Raw genomic sequence first — 25,004 nt, 5'->3', positions numbered from 1 at the left:
CTGATGTCTGCCCCTGGCCAGCCCAGTTGGATGCTTGAGCTGCACCCCAGTCACCCCACTTGCTCAATATTGATTCTGGGGAGCAAGCAGGCCACCCAGTAAAACAGCAGAGTCTGTTCCGCACCCCACACTGAGTTTTTCATAGAGGTTATGACACAATTCAATCTCCTAATCTGGCCTCTATTTCACAGGCTATGAAATTTCACACATTTTGCACCATATTGTCAGGGACTCGAACCCCAACAGCGAAGTTCGTTGTCTGACCGCAGAGAGACAGGCAACACCAGCAAGGTCCGATCAAAAGCTCTTTACTGACAAGTGCACGCGTCAATAGAGAGCAACTCGTCTCCAGAGAGAACCAGCCCCCCTTTACAACTTAGTATTAGCCTATATAGACAGTTTTATTACGTCATAGATCATTCACTTGAGCAACCCACCCCCTTTGTCTAACAACTAGAAATTAGACACCTTTTAATATATACGCATGCCTAGTCTCTACAGCATTCAATTGTTAATATTTTAACAAGCGCCAAAAGTTAGGAATGTAAGGGAGTTAAACACACCGAACACTAAACCAGGGAGTTAGAGTCAGAACTGTGGGATAGTGTTTCTTATCAGTTCGTCAAACACTGTTTCTAACACAACACAGCTGGTACCAGCCCCCTCACTTATCTCACTCTTTCCCAGGGCTTTGTGAGACAATGCTGCTTCTCAGTATTTTTCCACTCTGGGATTACCCAGAAACCTCTGTTAGCCTGACTTCAGTCAGGTTGGCATAACTGGTTTTGTGCTACATCTTTATTCAGGCCTAACAATCCCCCCTTTGTCCCCAGAGGACCAACGGGACTCTTGGGACAACAAATTACCGCTTGGCAGGGCACAACCGGGTTACGGTTTCTTCAGTTGCAGACGAAGCTTCAAATCGCCTTCAGGGGTAACAGTTCATTGGTCTGGGGCAATGACTATAAATCAGTTAGGTATACCAAGTGGTCTAATTTCCCAGATGTCTCAGTAAATAATTCAGTCCCACATGCATCCTCCCCATGGACCCGGCAGGATTCGGTATGTGGGAGCCCACACTCACCCTAACCGGTCCATATGCTTAGAAGGAGCACTGTGAATGTCCACACTTTCATCCAGAAAGTGTCCAAGTATGTTTCCCTGACCACAGATCAGATGGTACTCCTGATGTGTCTGTAAGGGCAGTGGGCCAAGTCCGGTGCTCAAGATCACTTGGAATGGCCATCAGCTGGTCATTCAGGAAAGCCTGAATTTCTAAACACACTAGATCCCACTGCAAAGCCTTCCCAGCCTCAGTGATATTTAATACCATCTCTTGCAGTAACTTCTGTGTCACAGAACTAAGGGCTGAAATGACATGTAACTCACCAACTCCAGCCTGTACTTGGGATAGCTGACCTTTAAAAATAAGTCTAGTGGCCTTTTCTAGTTGGCCCAATTTCTCATCATGTTCTTGGCTTTCAGGTCCCTCTTTTTTCCAGAGGAAATAGCCCAGGCTCTCTGTTATACTAATCTAATGGCAGCCCCTTGTGAGCAATCTGGGTATGTAAAAGCGATCTGAAAACTGGATAAGGACAATGTTATTTAAAATGCAATAAGGGAGGGCAATACATGCTGAAGGATTTATCCAAAACACAGGGCGCAGCCTGTAGAATAAACCCCAAAATCCAATCAATATCACATTCCCAAGCATGGGTCCCACAAATTTTTCTGCCAGTGTATAATTCTTTGTTTCTTCACCAGGGTCAGTTCTCAATGTCCTTTTTGGTCAGGAATTCCTGCACTTTGGCAATGTCAGTGGAGTGAGTGTTTCTTCTTCTTTCCCGAAGCAGTCGTGGTTCAGCATCCTACAGGGGAGATTACCAGGACATCACCCTGTAATGGTTTTGCTTCTTCTAGAAAAGTTTAAAGGCACAGTAGATGTCAGTGGACAAGGGAGAGGTTGCTAGCACGTCACCTTGTCCTTTTTTTCCTGCTGTCCAGAAGCACAGTAGAACTAGAAGAAAGAATAGGCTAATCATCAGTAGGAAAATTCTCCTGATGTGGAGGGGTCTTTTTGCAGTGAGAATACTGGGTCCAAGCAGTCAGTCTTTGGCACTTCACAGCGGTGTTGGTAGTCAACAGGACTTGGAAAGGGCCTTTCCAGCGTGGAGCCAAGGCAGTCTTCCATTGATGGATCTTTATGTAGACCCAGTCTCCTGGTTTCAAGAAGTGGCAGGGCTGCTAGGGTCTTCGGGAAGTGCTTCTTTATCTGTAAAAAAACCTAACACATTTTATTAGGGCTTGGCAGATCTTATAGCTGCGTGGGCAAATTTAAGTCCCCCCCTTTTCCTGGTTATCAGCCAAGTTTTAACTGTGAGCAGTGTCCTTGAATGGGGCCAGCGCCTTATCCTTAGACTGAGCATGTTAGCTATTTTTTTCTCAGTCAACTTGTTTTTTCTTTTCCCTTCTCGGCTTTTTTCTTTTTTTTAACCTACAAAAGAAACTTTTACTTTTTACTTATACACCTTTTGTTAACAATGAACACATACAAATTGCTGTTATACAGTACATTAGTCTTATCTAATATATGCCACATATACTGTTTCACTAAAATAATCTTATTACAGAGCTTGAGAACAACAAACCAAGACAAGCACACCCACTTTGATGAGTTCATTCAATACAAACTCTAGTCCAATAGCTTTCCACCATCCCCAGCCCTCTGGCTAGAAGTCTGAGGTAGCCAGAAGGAGCCCATGTACAATATGGGGAGTGGGTTAACTTTTCATGTCCTTGCTTTCAAAGACTGTTGGTATGCAAATTTTAATAACAATTTTTAATTAAAAATATCGGCCAATGTAGTTTTTTCTTTTACTTAAGAAAATGTATAAGACTTTAGTATATCACATTTTTCTGATGTATCCAAACACTTTGTATTCTAAGTTGAACAAAACAAATATCTGCATTTCAATCCAACACTGCCGCTTGATTTTAAATCAGACCATCCCATAAAAATATTAAACACATCAATTCTGGCCACCAGACAAACACCACAAGACAGAACATAGAACACAAAACATAATTTTTACTCTGTCAGTAAATGCATGGTATGTTGAATGCTGTTCAGCTGGCATTAGTTTTCTTTGATTATCTGAAAGACAAAAACAGAGGTCTTCCCCTTCTGGGCAGTCAATCATTACTTAAAATATACAAATACTTTTGTTGATTTCAGGCAAAACAGGGGAATTGCCCCATATTTTCTTTGCCTGAATATATTTACAAACATTTTAAAGACACCAAAAACTTTTCTCTTTAGCATTTTTACAAAGTTCAACTGCTGTTCCCTCCAGCAACTACAGAGTTAACTCTTCACCTTCCCTTAAAAATCACTTGCTTTTCCCTTAAATCACTTGCTTGCCTTTCAACAGCCACTTACCAATTCAAATCACCATTCCAAATATCCTCCTGAGTATTTGAAATTTCCATGCTTATACTCACTTACTCTTTTTTTTTCCCACTACCCTCAAAAGTTTCCAACCTGTTCTCCAATCTCTCTGTCTGCCTGGGCCCGATCCTGCTTTTCTCGCTGAACCGTCCCTTTCATGGACACCAACTTGTTCCACTACTAGTTTAACTAGGAGGGTGGGCTTCTCAACTAGCCCCCACCCTTCTGGTCTTTTCCCTAAAACATTTTTACTTACAAGGCTACCCGAGTCCTCCCTAGTAAGGCTTGCCACCTGGGCAAAAATACACGGCCATTGCGTAAAGGCCATTTACTTAACACACAATCCAAACCCCTTTAGAGGGTCTACCCAGAGACCCACCCATTTGTCTGCTGACACTTAAACAGAAAAGAAAATTACACAGAGAGCAGAGAAAATTACAGTCTAAGCCAGATTTTTCCTACTTCTATTACATTGTCCGTTACAGGGGGCGGGACAGAAGGATCTCAATACAACCTCAGAGCTTCATCGCACACATGGCTTCCACCCTGAGGAATTACGAACGAGAAGTTCAGTTCCGCCCACACACCTAACGCCCAAATGAACAGAGCAGAAAAACAACAGTAACCGGTTAAACAGAACAGAACCAGAACCAGATAGTGTTTCCTTATTCTATTAGGGCTCACCTTTAATCATGCAAATCTTATCACATAACACCAACAATACCAAACAAAGCAAACATAAAATAACAAGGGTAAAACAGATAGATGGTGTAAATTCTGCAGGCCCCCCATTCTCAATTGCTCACCAAACTGTGACAAATTTCTGTTACCAATTTATCCCTCATGTCAGGTGATCAGGCTGACACTGCAGGAGGTTGGGGGAAGAAAACACACCATATAATCAAATTTTAAAGCTTCATTAAAAATAATAAAACAACAATGGAGAGTGTTGGGAACGCTCCCACATCACTCAGAAAAATATGAATGCCCCAAGCCTTAAGCCACTTTAATACTCACACATGTCTCACTGGAAAGTTAAGCTTTGCAAATGTAATTTCAATTCTGTAACTTGTATTGCCTTTGGTTTGCCTCTGTCTCTATTTTTCCACAACCAGCTGGGGCTAAAAGCAGTTTTTCTTTGCACTTAGCACAGTCTGCGCTGATTCTTGACCTTGAACACAAAGCAACTTTCCCTTTATCTCTGGGCTAAGCTGAATTTCAAATTAACCCGTTCCTAGACAAATTGCTCACACTGTGTCAGAGGCTTTTCTTTGGTGATTAAAAGCTCCTCTGAGATATATGATCTTATCTAGATTGAAGGTACCTTCTAATGGGCATTGTTTAGATGGATCTTCACGTGTGTGAAGATTCCAATTCTCTAAATACCTGCAGGTTTTAGGACGATAATGTACGTACATGTAATATGCTGGGGTACCCTTAGGGGGTGAGGTAAAATGTTTAGACTGTCCCTTACCCATTTTCCACTTACACACACAAAGAGGGTGCCCTGTCCGCGCTAGCGGCTCATAAACTAAGGATCTCTCCCTACAGGACACTCACACAGGAGAGACTAACAGGGATGACCATGACTCTCCTACACCTCCCTTCAGCAAAGAGCGTCGGCTAGTCTCTGGGAGACGGCGCCGCTTACTCTGATTGCATCCAGTGAGATGATCAGACTGTCAGTAGCCCACACGGAAAGGAATGGGGGGGAGGGAAGATGGGTTCACACATTCCTAGACCCAGGTAGCTTCCTCGCCGGACGATGCCAGGCCAAGTCAGCCCACCGTGGGTCGGATCTCCTAAAGATCCACTAGTTACCGGGCTTGCGTTAGAGTAGACCTGATCACTAGCTTTCGCTTCACAGGGTATTCTGGGCATCTTCCGGTAACAGCCACTCACACTGGTATACACACACACCCACACCAAGACCATTATTTCCTATTACCACGATGCATCTTATCTTGTTGCACAGTCAATAAATTCAGATGGCATAAGCCCAACAGAGACAGACATTCCCACGGACAGTCCTCCTCCCAGTGCAGCTCTGGGGCATATGATGGGGGATTTTTTACAAGAGCTCTCTATACAAACAGCTTCAGAAGCTACCCATTCGCTGACAAAACAGAAGTAATTGAAGGATCATGTTGTAATTAAGTGATCCTTCTGGTGGCCACCTTTCCTGGCTCTCTAACTGATACTGAGGCCAGTCTACTGTACAAAATCTTTTCAGTTTACTTTTAGCAATTGGATCCAAACCAAATACCTTCCAATTTGCTAGAATGCATTCTAGGGGCGTACACCTTGCCCTACCAACCATACCCTGTCCTTGCCACTTACCATGGGCTTGCCCTTGACCCACTATAGGACGCTCTCTCATCTAGTGGGAATTACAATGGCTGGGCATCCCCAGCCTCAGGCAAAAGTCCACACCACTGGACTGTTCCTACCTTATCCACAGGACCGGTTCCTCACCGTCGCCTGCAACACCTTCTCCACTATCTGAGTGCGTTGCACCGTTGTGTCCTCCAAGGTCAGCCTGACGCATCTCTGCCGAGGCCCCCGGTAAAGGCACCGGTGCGCGCTGGGCGTCGGCTGTGACCATTGTCCACCAGCCATTGGAGGAGTCCGGGCAAGGCACAATTTTGCCTCGAGCCCACCCAGGGATGCCAAAACTGTTGCCGGCTCAAAGGGCCCGAGGCGGAGCAACAGCAGGGTTCGTTGCCTGGTGTGCGTCGCACTAATTAACACACCAGGGTGGAGAAGCAAACCACGTTTATTTGAGCTCAAAAAAAGGTGCCAGGGAGAAAAAGCATTCTCAAATCCTGCACACCCGCGCGCAGGCAGGGTCCCAGCATTTATACCCCTCTTGTTTGTGTAAGCCTTTTGTTAGGTTTTCCCCCTCACCCCTCCCTTCCCAACAGCAGTTACTTTAAACATTACATTTCAGCGTGTTAAAAAAGTTCCCGTTCGCGTATTTATCTATGGCCTTCACAGCACAAACGCATGCAGATTTTCCTCCCGCTCCTCCCCGCCGCTTTTTGCTGTTTCAAATTGTCCTACAGCTGCAAGCTGAGACAGCTGACAGTTACACATTTTGCTTGCTGTTTTGTTAGCATCTTAGGCTGGTTAAAGTTCACAGCATGGAAGACCTTTGGTTATCACTTTGGTTTACTTAGGCCTAGTGACACCAACACTGCTGCATCCTCAGGCCCGCGTGATGGGGGTGGGTAAAATGACAGTGGTGGCTGCACATAGGGACCTACGTCCCTTTAGGAACTTTGTGAATGTGGCCTTTCTGCACAGCTGCCCTGTGTGGCTAAAGCCCTCAGAGTGGGGCTAGCAGGGCTCCCTCAGGCCTGGCCTAATACCGCCAGTGGAGCGCTGACAAACCAGCCTCAGGCCTGTGGGGGCTAAATAAAGCACCAGCTCGTGCGTAGCTAGCGGCCAGGTCGTTTGTGCGTCTCTCCCCCCCCCCCCCGGCGCGTGGGCGGGGACACGGGGCCCGTCCGCAGCCCCTCGCTGAGGTAGGGCCGGGAACAGCCCATGGCACGGGCCGGGCTGGGGCAGCAACGCTCCCCCTGCCCCAAGGGCGGCGCCTCAACTCCCAGCCTCTGAGGAGAGACCACGTGCGAGGGGCGTGGCCGCCCGGGAAGTGGCGGGATGAGGCGCTCCAGGTTTGCGCGTGCGCGTTGGGCAACTACGGAGCGCGTGTCTCTGCGCCTGCGCACCGAGGGCAGGGGGCCGGCGCCGGCGCGCTGAGGGCGGTGGCGTGGGGCCAGCACGCAGGCGCGGCGGGGCGCGCGGTCAGTGCTGCCATGTCGGGGCCGGGGCTGGTGGCCGGGGAGGTAGCGGTGGATGCGCTGCCCTACTTCGACCAGGGCTACGAGGCGCCAGGCGTACGGGAGGCGGTGAGTGCTGGGCCCCGCCCCCGGGGGACCTTGCCGGTGTCGTGGGTGTACGGGGGAGGGGCCTGGAGACGTGTGTACGGGGGGGTTACTTGGGGGGGGGCGGGAGGACTGTGTGTGCGCGCGTGCGAGCGAGGGATGATGCGGGGGGGAGAGAGGCACCGGGGAGGGGGAGGGTGTGTGGGTGGGTGAGGGGTATTGGGGGGGGGGGAGGGATTATGTGTGTATGTGGGGGGGAGAGAGAGGCACCAGGGAGGGGGAGGGATGATGTGTGTACGGGGAGGGTGCGTGGGTGGGTGAGGGGTATGGGGGGGGGAGGGATGATGTGTGTATGTGGGGGGGAGAGAGAGGCACCAGGGAGGGGGAGGGATGATGTGTGTACGGGGAGGGTGAGTGGGTGGGTGAGGGGTATGGGGGGGGGGAGGGATGATGTGTGTATGTGGGGGAGAGAGAGAGGCACCGGGGAGGGGGAGGGATGATGTGTGTACGGAGAGGGTGTGGATGTACCTGGAGGGGACTGTGTGTACGGGAGGGGGATGATGTGTGTACGGGGGCGGGGACCAGGGGCACCTGCAGTCTCACTCTCAAGGTGGGGGCAGTGTCACTCCCTGTCACGGTGGAAGGCAATTGGCGCAGGCCCGTCATTTAGCTCCTCCCCAGGGTAGGAGCCGGGGCCAGGCCTGGCCCTTTCATCCCCTCCTGGTTAGGATGACCAGACAGCAAGTGTGAAAAATCGGGACGGGGTGGGGGTTAATAGGTGCCTATATAAGAAAAAGACCCAAAATCGGGACTGTCCCTTTAAAACCGGGACATCTAGTCACCCTGCTCCCAGTCAGGCTTTGAGGCCCTACCGTGGGGCAGGCATCTCCGCTTAGCCGGTGGGCCTGGCCAGGCAGGACCCAGCAGCAGTGATGCAGGGGAGGGACCAGTCGGGGCGTGGCGACAAAGGGCCATAACCAGAACGGGGCAGCCGCCCTGTGCTCACAGCTGTGGGGACAGAGAAATGATGGGGACCCAGCAGCAGAGGGCGCAGGTGCCTGCAGCTCAGTCTGATCTGCAATTAGCAAAGAAAAATCCTGGACATTTCTTTATGTTTCAAAAATCCCCACGGACGGAAATCAGAGGACCACCAAAGAGCTCATGTCCAGGAAAACCTGGTACGCTGACCCTGCTCCACTCTGTGCTCTCTCTCTAGGCTGCTGCCCTGGTGGAGGAGGAGACGCGACGCTACCGGCCCACTAAGAATTACCTCAGCTACCTGCCCACGCCTGACTACAGCGCCTTTGAGGTGAGTCAAGGAGATGCCGTGGGTGGCCAGAGCCAAGCCCTGAAGTCTCCTGGTTACAGGCTCCTGTAGCACAACGCCAGCTGTGCCCTCACTGTGGGGCTGGGGGCGCAAAGAGAACTGCCACCCTCAGTCACTGCGTGGCAGGGCTCCAGTCTCTCCTGCCCTTGGGGGTGGGAGCACTCTGGGACTCTCCTTCCCCCTACTTGGCTGTGGGTAACTGTCTGCTCTGCACCAACAGACTGAAATTATGCGGAATGAGTTTGAGCGCCTGGCAGCCCGGCAGCCCATAGAACTCCTCAGCATGAAAAGGTGAGTGAGAGTCCGAACAAGTGACTTCTGTGAGCCGAGTGGGCAAGGCCTGGTCTGGATGGGATCGTTCCAGACCCTGGCAGGCCTGCTCCTGCTGACGGATGCCGTGTAGTGCACGATTCTTAGGCCGGGTCTACAGTACAGACCCATATTGGTATAACTAAGTCTCTCAGGTCAGTGGTGTGAAAAATCCACACCCGTAAGTGACATAGTTATACCTACCTAACCCCCTGTGTTGACAGCGCCAAGTTGATGGGAGAGATTCTCCTATTGATACAGCTACTGCCTGTTGGGGAGATGGATTAACTGGGGGAAAAGCTCTCCTGTTGGCATAGGAGCATCTTCACTGAAATGCTACAGCGGTGCAGATGTATCGGTGCTGCTGAGCCAAAGCAGCATTTTAAGTGCAGATCTGCCCTTATTTGTGCAGCTGCTTTTAATAATGCTTTGTTTGTTGTTGAAAATGTTGCAGCTTTAATTAGGGCTACTACTTTTCTTTAAAACACATAGTCACCTTTTCTAACAGGAGGGACAGAGAAGCCAAAATCACATCTTTTTTTGGATGATGCAGCCATGGAGCCTTAGACTTCTTGGCAAGTTCAAATAGCTTCAACCCCTCTTTATTTGAAACTCAGGATTGCCACAGTGGAGAGATGTCCAGGCAAGACACATGATGGGCTGACCACCCTTAAGTTTCAGCAGATAGCCTTTCCCATTGTGTAGGTCAGCCCAGCTCTGTTAAATATACTGACAATTTGAAATGGGAAGCTACTCTTTTATTTCTAGCAGTAACATGCTGTATTTCACTCATTACATTTATTTTGACAAGTAGCTGCACGTTGCATTGTTTCTTACTAAATAAAAGTGGACTATAAGACTCCTTCCTGTATTTTCTCCATCTTGATGGCTGGTTCTGAGCATGACTCTTTGGACTCTAGGTCTCTGGTAAACAGTAGGTAACAAAGACCCAACGACAACTAGGCATATGCTAACTTTTCTAGCCTTAGAATCCCCTTCCCATCTTCATCTAATATGATCATGATGTGAAGTTCGTGCTTTATAGAAAGCCTGTTTCAAATGTAATAATACTATAGGGCAGCAATTTTCAAACTTTAGCAACTTGAGGACCCCCATTTTTATTTTAAAATGTTTGCGGACCCCCAAACTCCCTGCTCAGACCCCACCCCCATTCTAGCCCTTCCCCACTCTACCAATTCCCTCCAAGGCCCCACTCCTCTCCCTCCCTCCCAGCGCCTCTTGCACCTAGAATCATAGAATATCAGGGTTGGAAGGGACCTCAGGAGGTCATCTAGTGCAATCCCCTGCTCAAAGCAGGACCAATCCCCAACTAAATCATTCCAGCCAGGACTTGTTAAGCCTGACCTTAAAAGCCTCTAACAAAGGAGATTTCACCACCCTCCTATTGAAAAAGTTTTTCCTAATATCCAACCCAAACCTCCCCCACTGCAACTTGAAACCATTACTCCTTGTTCTGTCATCAGCTACCACTGAGAACAGTCTAGATCCATCCTCTTTGGGGAACAGTTGTTCCGCAGAGACTGCAGGGCTGGCCTTAGGGAAAATGGCACCTTGGGCGAACTTGCATTTTGGTGCCCCAGCCCCCGTGGGCATGGTGTGCCCCCCCATTGGCCCTTGCCCCCATGGGCTCCCCACCCAACCTTTACCCTCCCACACTGTGTCCCTTTGCCCCTAATTCATGTGCTCCTAATCCTGCACCCCCTTCACTCCTACTGTTGCACTTCCCTCTTGTGCCCCTAACCCTGCACTGTGCCCCCTTCACCCCAACCCTTGTACTCCCCTCCTGTGCCCCTAATCCTCCTGCACGCCCATCACTCCTGTCCCCTGCACCTGAGGGGAGTGTGTGTGTGCCTGAGTGAATGTTGAGCACACTCTCTTTAAGAAAGCACTCAGGGTCAGGTGCCTGAAGGCTTGTTCAGACACAAGCAGATGCTGCGGGACCCAGAGAGGCAGCAGCACACAGAGATTTCCCCTGTCCCATCACCCCAGCTCAGTGGAGACACCGTGTATATGGGTGGAGGGGAGGGTAACACGCCACCATCAGCCTCCCACTGCACAGCAGATAGGAGGATGCTCCCAGTACAGAGTGGCCACGGGCTCGGGGGGTGGGGAGGAACAGAGCAGCTGCACGCGGCAGTGGAGCAGGGGGAAGGAGGGGCACCCTTGCTCTGGAGAAGTCACATGGCTCAGCTTTTTTGTCCAGCTGCCCCCCTGCAGCTTGGGTCCCCCCCCATCCAGACGCTGCTGCTCCGCCTGCTGCCTCCTCCAGCCAGACTGGCTCTCTGCAGGTCAGGTAGGAATCAGGCAAACCCTGCACACAGTGCTCCTTTGGCAGGCCACCTGGGCCACCACCCATACTGCCCACCTGGTGTTGTGCAGAAGGTGCTGGGAGGGACGGGGAGGAGTTGATCAGCAGGGTCCATGGACACCAGTTTGAGAGACACTGGTATAGGGTTTATTTAAAACGCACACCTGTGCCTTTCAAAATAATAAAAAGAGTGACATTTAGGGTCTACATTATTAGTTCAAAAATGGTCAATGCCCAGCAGCAGCTTCTTGATAATGATCTTTCCCTGCTAGAAAAAGAGTTTCCATAGGTTTACTGTGTGTATGCCTACACTGCAATTAAACACCTGTGGCTGGCCTAGGTTTGGGCTGTAAAATTGCTGTGTAGCCGTTTGGGCTCAGGCTGGAGCCCAGGCTCTGGGACCCTCCCCCCCTCGCAGGGTCTCGGAGCCCTGGCTCCAATCCAAGCCCAGTGTCTGTACTGCAGTTTTACAGCCACATAGCGTGAGTCAGATGACATGGCCAGCCATGGGAGTTTAATTGCAAAGTAGACGTACCCTGTGATTTTAGGAGCTGCCTGCGTCTGTTCACTGAGAAATGTTGCTGTAGAAAATTACAAAATCTCAGCAAAGAAGACTGACAAGAAGTAGAGAGAAATTAGGTATTTAGTGACGTGCCTGCGGTTCTCAGCTAGCGACATTTGAAATCATAATAATTGAGCAAATAAAAGTTGTTCTGTATCCGGAGTGTATTAATGACTAGTTCTGAGCTGATGGCTTTCTCTGCATTAGGTTTGACACTAGGTCAGTGTTTGTGCCTCTGAGCAAAATTGGTTCTAGAAGGTCTAAATGCAATGACCTTAATTGTAGTTGAGACGTGTTTAGAGACACATTTTTCTGGTTGGCTTTATTTCAGGTATGAACTGCCTGCTCCATCCTCTGGTCAGAAGAATGATATCACAGCATGGCAAGAATGTGTTAATAACTCAATGGCTCAGCTGGAGCATCAGGCTGTTCGGATTGAGAATCTGGAGTTAATGTCTCAGCATGGCTGCAATGCTTGGAAAGTGTATAACGAGTAAGCAGTCCCTTCTTTTCTTCTGAAAATATTGGACAAAAGTGGTGTCAATTTTCAGTTCTCAGGTGTTTTCCATACAACTTCTTCAGAATCATCACCGAATTGGAACTATGGTAGAGTTCATCTGATCAGGCTGTATGCTGATGATGGTGGAAGGGAACTCTCTCCACCTTTCCTATTGAGACCACAGAAGTGGTTGCATAGCCTGATGCAATAGCCCTGCTACTGCCACAACCCTCTCTGTGCTGGAGAATGATCCAGTGGAGCCATGCACCTAACAGTCACATCCCATATTCCAGCCTCTCCCACTGCTCCAGATACAGTGGGGCCCAGGGAGCCCAACAGAAGACAGCTGCAACGTGTGCTGGTTTTCTGTCCATCTGTTCAGGGTCCCCAGATTTTGCTCCTCCCTTTCTGCAGAAGAAGTTTAGTTTTACTAGATGGCAGATTGGAGGAGGGGGACAGGGTTTTAGCCCTTACAATGAAATCTGTCTTAAGTGACTATCAAAGGAACCAGCCAGAATATGCTTTCCTCAGTGGTTCTCAAACTAATTTGTGGAGCCCTTCCTGGGTGATTTGCAGAATGGAGTATGTTAAAACATAGGCAGAGGCAGGATTGAGGCATTTGCAGAGATGTCTGAGAGAAGCTCTGAGTTCTACAGAATGAATGAGGTTGTAGAATTCCTGGTAGATGTTTGTGTCCTTAACTGAAGTGTAAGGTGGGAAACTGAAGCATGAGTCCACCCAATTTATGCTTAGTCAGGTTTTGTATTTGATTCTATCTGAAAACGTACAAATATTGTCACTTACAGTTTCTGATCATATTTATGTGACATAACAAACAGATAAAAAGGAACAGGTAGGGTCCCAAGTTACTGAGTTCCAGGAGACCAGGAAGCTCTTCTCCACTTCTTGATGGTCATCTCAATCTCTGGAAGATACTCTCCAACTTCAGTCCTTGTTCACTTTGTATTTTTTTTTATAATTTTCAATATCACATATGCATTACACATGCACAAACTTCAATGTATGTAACTTATGTTGTCCACATTTCGTGTCACCTTACTCCTGCTTTTCCCAATCCGGGGACTTCTTAGCATGATGTTTTGTGTATTTTATGGTACTGATTAACTTTCTCTTGTCTGTGTCCTCCAACACGATACATTCTGTGACCAAAATAAAATGTCCTGTCAGCTGTGAACATCATTTAAGAAAGTCTTCCTAAGAAAGAAATTGGCAAGACTCATGTCAAGCAAAGACTAGGCCAAAGCCTTAGCATAAGTATTACACTGGTCTATCCAGCTCATTCTCTATACATGGTCATAAACTATTAACATTAAACTAACGAAACGTAAACTTTTTTTTTAACATTCAGCAATTTTTCATCTTTGGATATTATAGTTTGATAAGTGTGTGTCCTAAATTATGCATTAACCTTTATTTTTCTTATTTGAGTAGGAAAATTATGGGGAATAATGTGCCCCAATTTGAGCATATTCTTATCTTTTCAAATACAGGCTTCCAAGGGACTGTTTGCTGAAAGTTTAGCATCACGCTTGTAAACCAATAAAAAGCCTTGTCAGTAATTTTGCCTATTGCATTTTGAGATGCATTTTTCAGCTTAGGGCCTGTGCGTTTAATTGTCCCCCAGCAGCAGTTCAACCCAAATCATGCAGGTTTACTGTAAAATAAATGTATAAGATACAGTGTGCCTCTTCAAGGTGAGGTGCAAATATCAGACATCTTGGCCTGGGTGGGGAGTATGACCATCATGTCATTTATGTCATTTTGGAGAAATAAATGACACACCAATCTTTGTTTTTCCTTGCTTCCCACTATTGATTGTATAGCACTGAGTGAGCTGATAAATTCTGTGTTCTCCTGTTTTTACACATTTCATCTTTGCTTATTAGACACCTGGTTCATATGATCGAACAAGCTCAGAAAGAACTACAGAAACTGAGGTAAGTGCTGCCCTTTCTCATCCTTATGTTTAAACTTGGAAGGAACTCTAAAGGGAATTCCCCAATAACAGATATAGAAAGGCCTCCACTCATCCCTAGGCTGCTGCCAGGATTGTAGAGAAGAGGACCTGGTCATGTTTCTTTTGGTTTTGTGGTGAAGCAGCAGGTGGTGAATTAGTCCATCGTTTTTGGACAAACTCACTACAATTCCTCCTGTTTCCAGTCCATACAAACTGTTTCTGCCTGGATCCCTACCCAGCAATAGTAGGATCCTCCTTGAAGAACAGCTGCTGGTAATGGGTTCCCACTGCTTCGAGTTATTTTTGTCCAGAGGATTCCAGTAGTCTTGGCAGGTCTATGTGGTGGCTAGTGTGAGGTTTGGCTTGTTGATTGCTTTGATTGGGGCTACAGCCTTGAATAGACAGCAAATGCAGATTGGTCACCAGTGTAGGGAACAGGGGTGATCTGATCATGGCAGCTCATCTTACTGAGATGGACTGGTGCATTCCGTACAAGCAGGAGCTTTTTCATTGATTTTACCTTCAGACTCAGATACAGCAAATTATAGTAGTCCAGTCTGAAGGTGACAATCTCATGAAACACTGTGTGAATCCTTGTCAGAGGGAAGGGCGACATTGCCTAGCAAGCCATTTCTCACCACTGCCTGTTTTTCTTGGGCAATTTAGGATTAGTTTCTGAGATACAGTGAGTGGGGGAAGCAGGGGTGATAGGACTCTTTGCTGGAGTTTGGGAAGTGTTCCAGAACAAACTTGGATATGCAATCTGGGTATTGAGACTGACAAAAGCAAGAACCTCACCAGTGTTCTAATTTTATTTAATACAAAATCTAAATGGTCTCTGTGTATCCAGCTCTTCCCAGCCTCTGTCTGGAGCCACTTCCATCCAAAGGTATTATTGTTGGCTTCATGAGAATGGTGCAGTTTAGTTTAAGCATCCTGATTTTTCTCAGAGTGGACAAAACAGAACTCTGAGCTCAGACACTCCGACACTCTGCTTTTCCTGCCCTACTAGCATGTTTGAGTTTCATTTTACAGAATTTTATGTCCACAGTCTGCTTTCTCTTTAGACTTGATACTTAGGTGTAGTTTATATGCATGCCTGTGACTGAGCTTCATGCTTCTGGTGCTGTGCGTTTGGGTATCCAGGATCCTTTCCAGTAGCTGAGTAACGGAGTTGGGCTGCATTTAAAGCACAATAGCAAATGTTAAACTTCCAGGGCAGCAGAAAAAGTGAATGCAATTGTGTGGTTAAACAAGTAACATTTTCTCCCAGGAAAAACATTCAAGATCTCAACTGGCAGCGAAAGAACATGCAGCTCACAGCTGGGTCTAAGCTACGAGAGATGGAGTCAACGTAAGTGTCTAAAATCTCCTCTTAATCTAATTCTTCCCCAGATACACATTCTGCATGATTTTTTTTCTCCCTTGGAGAGGATAGCCTCTGACAGGCTTTTGGTGACCCAGGTAGATGCCTTCACAGGATTGGCATCACCTTGTGCACCTTTTATCAGGTAACAGTAGCTGCAGGTAATAGTTGTTTAACTGGGTAATTCAGGTGTGGCTGCTTGAAGCAGTGACTGAATTGGGAGGGCAGAGGACACATTAGCAATTTGAAATCACCTACAGAACTTGGTTTATTTCTAAAACTCTTAGTTTTCTAACTGTCAGGAATCTGAAAATGCATCAGGTTTTGCAGAGTGTGGTTTAACATCAAGTAAATAGAATGAAAGTTCCATCACTTTGTCTGTTTAAATTGGTCATATGTAGTGGCTGAAGTTTATCAGATATTGAGGAATTACTTCCTTGTTTGTATCTAATGGATTGATCCAAAGGTGCAGCTACCTTCCTTTATTATAGAAACAGTTATTGCTCTGAACAATTAGTATTTAAACTCAGGGTTTTTATATGTTCTGTTCCAGGTGGGTGTCTCTGGTCAGTAAAAACTATGAGATTGAGCGAACGATTGTGCAACTAGAAAATGAAATCTTACAAATTAAACAGCAGCATGGGGAGGCCAACAAGGAGAACATCGAGCAAGACTTCTGAGGTCTGACCCCTGCCATTCACCGCAGCACATTTGCAACTTTTTTTTTGTGGAGATGCCACGTGTCCTTAGGCTGTCTAATATCTGCATGTGTAATGAGATGGAAAACCATCATCAGTGCTCAGTTTCTTGTTTTAAAGACTAGGAGGAGGCAGAGCAGATTCAGGAAAAAAAATCCTGCTCCATAGACTGAATGCACAAGGATTTCATGTGTGAATGAGTGGTTCTTGGACAGAACCATATCTATTTGTTTTTGTATTTCTTATACCTGAAATAAACATTTTTCTAACTTTCTTTGGCTTCTGATAGCTGTAAACATCTGAGCATTGTCAGATACTAAACCTCATGCAGGTACCTTAAGCTTGTATGCATGTTTCATTTCATAAGAGCCATTAGAGGGCATGATATCATCAAGGCCATAGATGGAACAAGTTCTTTCTTGGGGCAAGGTTTTGAATTTATTGATGACAGTGGATTCATTGCTGTGGTTACTACCTCCATGACCTTTAGAAGGAGCTTTTGCTGGTCTTTGTAGAAGCTGCTGTTTGCATTTCCTGGCACTTTGGCTTGTCTGGCAGATCCAGGGTTTGCTGCTTTGATCTCCTTCTTTCTCTTGTCTAGGCCATCTATCTTTTTCAGTGTATAAGGCACCTGTCCATAGTTCTAGCCGCAGTTTTTAAATTATGCCATAGGTCTTGCTGCAACTACCCAAAGGGCAAAATGCTGTCCAGCATTTTTTAGCCACATATGACATCATGGCACAGAAGGAAGAAGCAACCCTGACTAGTGACAGTGCAAGAAAAGTTAACATTAATAGTTTAGTGCAAGTCTCTAGGCCGTTCTGTAAGAGGAACTGGAGCTTGTACTTAATCCAAAGGAATGAATGAGAGGCCTTATTCTAATAGCAAGTGTGCATCACGGATTCAAACTGAATACATTTTCCTTAGTAATAAACAGGATGCAATTATATGTAAAGCAAAAAGGGAAATATATTTGCTTAACAACACTATAGTTAAGCCTTCTAAAGAGATTAAAATTCTTGCCTTATTTATATTTGTATTATCCACAGACTCCAGCATCATGGCTGGATCTTTGTTTGCCATGTGGATAGTGATGTCAAATATAGCTGTCAGAATATTGCTGTCCTGCTGGAAGCCTGGTGTGACTTCTCTCCTACTGGCAGCCTGACCTTCTCTCCTGCTGGTAGCCTAGTGTGGTTCCCTGCTGCCCTCATCCCTTACTGCTGTGAATTGCCTCTTAATCTGCATGTCATCCCTTTTCAAAATATGAACATAAAATCCAGCCACAGTGGATTAATATAAAATATCCATGTTGTTAGCTTCTTAAACCAAGATTTGAAATTAACAAGGTGCTCTGCTCTTTGTGAGTGAATTTATCTGACAGAGGAAAATTTTATACGAGATCACTGGCTAAGTTGCCAAAGGTAGCTACTCTTCCCTCATGGGGATAGATACCATCCCTCTTCCAGTTTTAAAATACAGAATTCACTGCCTCAAACCAGTCTAATGCAGTCATTTCTACAACTGATTCTTTGCTGCTTACTCAAACCCAAATATTTGCTATGCTTGTTCCTCTGTTTCTGTTTCAGAACTAGCACTCTTGAAATTTTATGAAGAGAATGTCTTACATTAATCACAGTTTGTCCCAGGCACTCTAGGATATAATGAAAGGATCAGTCCTTATACCAAAGTACTATGCTTCTGCTACAAAATATAACTGAAGTTTCAGGTATTGTGAGGCTGTTCCTTCCTTTTTGTTCTGATAGCCACACACCCAATCATTGTATATGTGTTATTACAAGTAAGTCCTTTTTTCTTTCTAGGCATTTTAAAATTTGGCTTTCACGGTGGTATTTTGAATGCCAGAGATCTGCTTTTGTATGGCAACTACTGCTGAAAATTATTTGTATTGCAGCGGTGCCTTGGAGTCCCAGTCAGGGACTAGTCCCCATTACACTTGGCACTGTAGCAACACAACAAAAATTGGTATTCGGTTTTGTTTAAATCCACATGCATAACTGAAATGTGCACCTACTGCCATGTCCAATATCCTGTTAACTTTAGCCCTCCTACAGGATACAGGCTCCCTCCTATATCTTGGGTATTTGTAGATGGGGAAAGGGAGACTTATGATAAAGTACAGAAGAAATATAGTGCCCAGTAAGGATCCTTCAGTATGCTGGGGTGAGGGAGTGCAAAGGAAGGTTGGCACCTCAGTGTGAACATATCTTAAATCCAAACTTAAGCATTCTTTAATGCAGTCTTTGTCATTTGTGTTAATCAACAGGGCACTTTGCTGCTTTGGCTGCTCAGTGGAGAAGTAGGTGATTGTCAGTGTAAAAGTATAGGGAGCCCTCTTTAATAGCTCCACACTTCCATGGAACCGTGGTCATTTGAATAGGAGGGGAGGAATTTTCCCTAAATCACATCTGGCAGCTTGGTAAGTTTTTGCTCTGAGATGCATCGTTTTGGGATCTTCACCCATTGCAAGCCCCAGTTGATTTGCTCAGAGAAGTTTATGTAATGTGTTGCCAGTGATGCTGTGACTCTCATGAGAAGCAGAGAAGTCTCTCTTAAGAACATAAGAATGGCCATGTTGGGTCAGACCAAAGGTCCATCCAGCCCAGTATCCTGTCTACCGACAGTGACCAATGCCAGGTGTCCCAGAGGAAGTGAACCTGCCACCCTCTGACAACAGGCTAGGGACACCATTCCTTACCTATCCTGGCTAATAGCCACTAATAGATTTAACCTCCATGAATTTATCTAGTTGGCTTTTAATCCCTGTTATAGTCCTAGCCTTCACAACCTCCTCAGGCAAGGAGTTCCACAGGTTGACTATGCACCGTGTGAAGAAGAACTTCCTTTTATTTGTTTTAAACCTGCTGCCCGTTAATTTAATTTGGTGGCCCCTAGCTCTTATATTATGGGAACAAGTAAATAACTTCCTAATAATTTTAGTTGCCCTTTTCTGAACCTTTTCTAATGCCACTATATCTTTTTGGAGATGAGGAGACCACATCTGTATGCAATATTCAAGATGTGAGCGTACCATGGATTTATATAAGGGCGATAAGATATTCTCCGTCTTATTCTCTATCCCTTTTTGAAAATAAGTCTCAAAAATAAGTTTCTTACCTTGTCCATATGTATTCCACTCCTGGCTGTCATGTGCGCTTCCAAAAGTTTCTGATCTCAGCGTTGTCTCTTGGAGCCACACCTGTGCCTTGATTGCCCTCATTCCCCACCCCCAAGGGCATAAAGGGTGAAGTAGGACCAGCCATCCCTCAGTTCCTTTGCCAATACAGAATCCAGGAGTTATCAGACTCCTTAGTAGTGGGAAAGGAGGCTGGATTATGGATTACATATTGACAATGCATCTTGAAGAACCTCAGTTGTTACAGAGTAGGTATCCTTTCTTCCATATCAGTGACTAACAAACAGGGACTTGATGTGGAGGAGGTGGGTGCTCAGAATCTACAAAACCGGTGATTGTAAGACAGCTTTGCCAAAATGGGCATCCAACTGGAAAGCTTCAGTGAGGGAATAGTGTTTTGTAAATGCATGTACTGATCCCCAAGTAGGTAACCTACAGATTTCAAAGATGGAAACACCTTTCAAAGAAACCACAGATGCTGCCTGTGCTCTAGCCAAATGGGCTCTACCCTGACCTGATGGGTAGGTTTCTAAACTAGCTAGTACTGGGATTCCCTCTGAGACCTTTCCATGTGGCTTATCCAGAACACCTGGTCCAGTTCTGGAAGAAGACTTCATCCAGTTATCTAGTATCCAAAACCTCAGTTCAGCTCCAGCTCATCATTCAGGTTACTTTATTAGGCATTTAACAGCTTTTTGCCCAGGCTCGCCAGATGAAGGCATTGGGAGTTTAGGTACAGGATGAGCCGTAATCCCAATTCATGTCACATTACACAGTTTATATACATCTTTCCTAGCTACTTATAGCTATACTTTTTGCATGTAAGGACCAATCACTTTGCAGATTGGTTAAGGTAAACTTACCAGTTCATTGCGTTCCTGCCTACTTGGTTTACTATAAACACACCTACAATAGTTAGTTTAATTTTTCTCTTCCCATAGTTACTATAAACGTCCACAATAGCTAGTGGTGTCAGCAATTACTTGTTTGGGCTTGTTCTGCAGCAACTTGTTCGGGCTTGTCTTAACTTGGGCCTACTCATGTCAACTAAATTAGCCCTAAAGCAAGCTTGTAACATAGTAATCCAATCAGAGACCCATTTTGAAAGCCTTTGGGATGATGTAGCTTGACTCTTAACCCTATCTGCAGTAGCAAAAGCAGTACAAGATAAGTGGAAAGAGTTCTGAGTACATCTAAGGTATAAAGCCTAGCCTAGCCTCCCCTTGTTCGGTATGTGATTTTAGGAAAGAACACAGGTAAGGTGGGTCATCTGGTTTAGATGAAGTCAGAGATCACGTTAGGTAAAAATTCTTGTTGGGGTCCTGTGGAAGACAGTGTATGGTGGGTCTGCCACAAGTGCCTGCATTTTTCCCTAACATTTGGGCTGATAGCCTTTTTAGTGGCAATCACTATCTCTATTAAAAGGAAGTTTAGCGAGCATACCACCAAGCACTCAGAGGGAACCCATCAAGCTAGCTGAAACCACATTGAGATCTCAGGCAGGAGGGGGATTCTAGGACTGGAAGATACACATGAATTAGTCCTGTACCTACTGTTAGTCTTGTGGAGTCTTTTCTGCTTTGAATTAGAAAGTTGAAAATATCAGCAGAGCAGCTTCTATCCACTGTGGTTAACCAGCCAGCATCCATGTTCTGAGATACTGAAGGGATGGGTCTGGATGAAAAATCTGTTTTGGGAACTTGTCAGGAATCAGAGCTAGCGTTACTGGTGTGTGTGAGTTAATGAATGTTGTTTGGAACAAGCAGTATAGCCCCATTACACTTTGTAATTGCTTCTTCCAAACAATGTCTGTATGGCGATATGAAGACAGAACTGCATTGTGTCTAATTTTGTATGTCTTATGGTTTAATTTTGTCTTCTGTATGATATTCATGTGCAGCAGAAAGATATTATGTAATGAAATGACTATATACTTTATTTAAAAGTGAACAGCAAAGCAACCTGTCACCAAATCTGTTCAAATATGAATATTTATGAAGCCTCAGACTGCTGGCAAGGGGGCCAGTACAACTGCACCCACTTTTAGGAAGTTATGCAAAACTTTATCTGAACCAGTCAGTAGGGAAAACAAAAGTCTGACAGCTGATGAAGAACATGAAACACTTGGTAGGGTATGTGAAAACTGTGATACAACCAGGAAGGAACTGAGTAGCGAGCTACAGTGTTGGTCCTAAATTTAACAGTTTTGATTGATTTATTTATTCTAGACTAATTTTTAAGTCTTATCACTTGGATTAGTGATGAGGGACCAAGACCCACTATTTCAATGCTGTGCTCATGCAGTAAATTACTATCTGAGTTACAAAAATAATTTTAAAAGCAGGTCTGTTGCTTATTCTTAACCAATTAGTATTTATTCATTCACCACAGACAATAGGGGTTGTTAGTAACAGTTAGCAGTATTTTAATCAAATGAGCAAATAAGCTAGGCGTATAACAAAATACAGCTTGAGACAGGAAAAAGACAATTATTATGATTTCTTTGACACAAAATTATTAACAATAAAACCCAAATGAAAAATTATGTTGTAATCTATGAACAGGTAATGTCTCAGATGAGGTAATTTATAAGAAATAAGGAGCTGGTCAAATTGACCCATGGTAATTCACACTATTTATCATTCTCTACAAAATGAGACCTTTTAGGTTTCAAGCCCAATATGGGGGAGAGATGAATAAGTACAAGAAACTGCTTAAGAGGAAGTGTTGTTTTTCTATTCTCTGCCAAGTTTATCTGGGCTTATAGGATAGACAAACCACTACATGACTTGGCCTGTAGTGAGCCCCCACACTTACTCACTTTCTAACTGAAAGACCCAAATAGAATGACCTTACTTATAATTTAAAAAAAAGTGAACAAGAGCCAACTTTTAAATTTTACCACTCTTCTCAACTGCTGGTTCATGATGCAGGGGTCAAGCTCTTCTCTTTTTGGTTACTGCATGGTCTGGGGTTTGGCTTCAGCTCATTTTTTCAAAATCCTTTTTGGACTTTACACAAGCACTATCTCCCCCATGTTGATTCAACCTCAAATATAGAACCAAATCCTGTTCATAAAGGGGCAGCCTCCATTAACCAAAATGAAACGCTAAACATGTAGCCACCTTTTTTTTTTTTCTTTAAACAGAACATCCACCTTCACTTCTGAAAACAATGGTGCATATAAATTCATTCCAATAATTCCTGTGGGATCTTTACATTTAATTTTTATATATGTATTTTTTTAAACATCCTATCACAAGTGAGCAGGAGCGTTTGAACCCTCAAAACCCTACCACCACCTGCTTCCCGTCAGCTATTGTAGCAACTAGTCAGGATTTGTCACGCTGTTATGAACTATATGGGCCACCATGGGCAGGGCACTATGAATTGCCTGGCCAGTAGGTCACCCACAATGTGTAAGATGACAGAAGGATGCTGGGCATTGGGCTTGGTTTCTGTGCGTGGTGCTGTGGCGAGCGTGGTGCTGTGGTCACGGACAGCGAAACCACGTGTAACGGTGCCCCTGGACAGGCCCAGCTGACGGCAGGCTGGGTGGGCAGCCCGGCCTGGGCACTACCCACCCTCTCCTGGCTGGACCCTGCCCCTGGCCTTGCTGAAGGGGGGAGAAAGACCCGCCTCCTGTGGGCCATGAGGGGGCAGTGCCACTGCCCATCACGCTCTCTGCAATGGCAGTTGGCTGCCAGGGCCAGCGAGACCGCTTCCATCCCGGCAAGCTGATTGGCTGCAGCCCCTAAGGGAGCCTATGGCTCAGCCAGTCGGGCGTCGAGCTGAAGCGTGGAGCCTGGAAGAGGAAAGGAAGCCCCGCCCCTCATTGTCCCGCCCTTTTCGGTGCCCCGCTGCTGATGCTGAGCCGAAGAGCGAAGCAGCTTCACGACGCCTCGCTGCTCCGGCCAGGGAGGAACACTATGCGCACGCGCCGCCGCTCCCCTGGGCCATGCCGTACGCGCTCCCTCCGAAGTCGCGTGCGCGCTGGGCAGGCCGTGCGCGTTCCCTTGAAGCGGCGTGTCGGCCGCGCGCTCCACGCTGCCCGCGGTCTCTAGCCGCGGCGTGCCGGGTGCGCGCCTCGCTCGGGCCCGTGCCCAGCCCCGCCCCTGCGCCGCCTGCCGCGTACCTACCGGGCGCGAGCACGCAGCGTGTGCGGGAGCCCGGTGACGCGGGGCGTGCGGGCGCAGGCGCGGAGCTGTGCGTGCGCGGAGCGGGGAGTCGGGTTCAAAGGAGGAAACATGGCGGAAAACAAAGGAGGCGGCGGGGGGGGCTGCGGAGCCCGGCCCGGACGGCGGCGGCCAGGAGCCCGCGGCCACGTCCCCCTCCGGCTCCGCCCCGCCCGCGCCCGCCGTCGCCCCGCCCGAGGAGCGCGAGAGCCCCGGCGCGGCGGCCGAGAAGGGCCCGGCGGAGGCGGAGGCCGCGGCGGGCCCGGGCCCCGGCCCCAGCCCGGTGCCCCCCCTGCCGGCGGCCGCGCCGGGCCCGCTGTCGCTGCTGGACACCTGCGCCGTGTGCGCGCAGAGCCTGCAGAGCCGGCGGGAGGCCGAGCCCAAGCTGCTGCCCTGCCTGCACTCCTTCTGCCGCCGCTGCCTGCCCGAGCCCGAGCGCCAGCTCAGCGTGCCCGTGCCGGGCGGCGCCAACGGCGACATCCAGCAAGGTGAGGCCGGGCCCAACCGCCCGCCCGCGGGGCAGGGAGCGGCTCGGGCGGCGCTTCGCCCGGCGCTCCGGGGGCCGGGGCCGCGGGGGGCCTGCTCCCCGCCCTTGCCCACAGCAGGCGGCGCGGGTCGGGGTTTGGCTCTAGACGCGCTGTTCGCTACTTGCCCGGGAACCCCCGGGCCGGGGTCCGAGCCGCCCGGAGATCCCTCCCCTGCGGCGTGTTTACATGCTCAGCACCCCGGCTTGGGGCTGGCAGCTTGTCCCCGCTCCGCCTCCTTGGAGTCAGGATTGTTCCGCTCTCTGGGAAACACACAGCACACGCCTGGTGCGCAGCCCGAATCCCTTCCAGCAAAGCGCCCAGGGCGGGCGGGCGGGCTGCCTGCCTGCCTGCCTTCCCCGGGCCCCTAGTGCGGCTGCTGGGCCCTAAACTTGGTGGCAGGGGAGGTAAGGCTGAGCCTCTCCGAACAGAGGGAGAATCCCGAATCTGTCATGTGAGCCTTTGGGGGCTTATTAGCTACAGCTCTGTTGAGAACTACCCACTCATAGTCTTGAAAAATAGACTCGTTTAAGAAACCTAGAGAGCTTCATGGAGCTTGTTTTTTTCAGTTTTGTCTTAATTTAGTTCAGTTTGGAACAGCCTTTGTTCGCAAGTAGGGGGGTAGGTTAAGAAGTAAAATCTATGCACCCTTATGCTGTTGTTTGGATGTAGTTTGTTGGGTCCATCATTTAAAGAAAATGCTGTAATATGCAATCCTAATTTTATGGTAATTTTATGTTTGGTT

General features: G+C 47.2%; 2 protein-coding genes across 2 annotated transcripts in view; both read left to right on the top strand.

The window, feature by feature from the left end:
- The first annotated feature begins 7,203 nt into the window (after positions 1–7,203).
- BCAS2 (BCAS2 pre-mRNA processing factor) lies at positions 7,204–16,676 on the top strand. Its single transcript, XM_045017089.1, has 7 exons — positions 7,204–7,359; positions 8,552–8,644; positions 8,883–8,953; positions 12,194–12,355; positions 14,269–14,319; positions 15,613–15,693; positions 16,259–16,676. The coding sequence occupies exons 1-7, from the start codon at positions 7,267–7,269 to the stop codon at positions 16,383–16,385; spliced, it is 678 nt and encodes a 225-aa protein (XP_044873024.1). The 5' UTR covers positions 7,204–7,266; the 3' UTR covers positions 16,386–16,676.
- A 7,131-nt stretch (positions 16,677–23,807) lies between these two features.
- TRIM33 (tripartite motif containing 33) overlaps positions 23,808–25,004 on the top strand; it is a 71,563-nt gene continuing 70,366 nt past the window's right edge. The window contains 2 exon segments of the mRNA XM_045015019.1: positions 23,808–23,839; positions 23,841–24,223. Of these exon segments, the coding sequence (XP_044870954.1) occupies positions 23,808–23,839; positions 23,841–24,223 (415 nt within the window).

This window comes from Mauremys mutica, chromosome 4, assembly GCF_020497125.1.
Source record: "Mauremys mutica isolate MM-2020 ecotype Southern chromosome 4, ASM2049712v1, whole genome shotgun sequence".
Lineage (NCBI taxonomy): Eukaryota > Metazoa > Chordata > Testudines > Geoemydidae > Mauremys > Mauremys mutica.
Note: the sequence above shows the minus strand (reverse complement) of the source record. Positions and strands in the feature narration are given on the sequence as shown.

Bases quoted from the DNA above. Each gene is read 5' to 3' on its own strand.
- BCAS2 (XM_045017089.1), top strand. From the start codon at position 7,267: ATGTCGGGGCCGGGGCTGGTGGCCGGGGAGGTAGCGGTGGATGCGCTG. The intron at 7,360-8,551 runs GTGAGTGCTGGG...CTCTCTCTCTAG, and splicing joins CGCCAGGCGTACGGGAGGCG to GCTGCTGCCCTGGTGGAGGA. The intron at 15,694-16,258 runs GTAAGTGTCTAA...GTTCTGTTCCAG, and splicing joins CTACGAGAGATGGAGTCAAC to GTGGGTGTCTCTGGTCAGTA.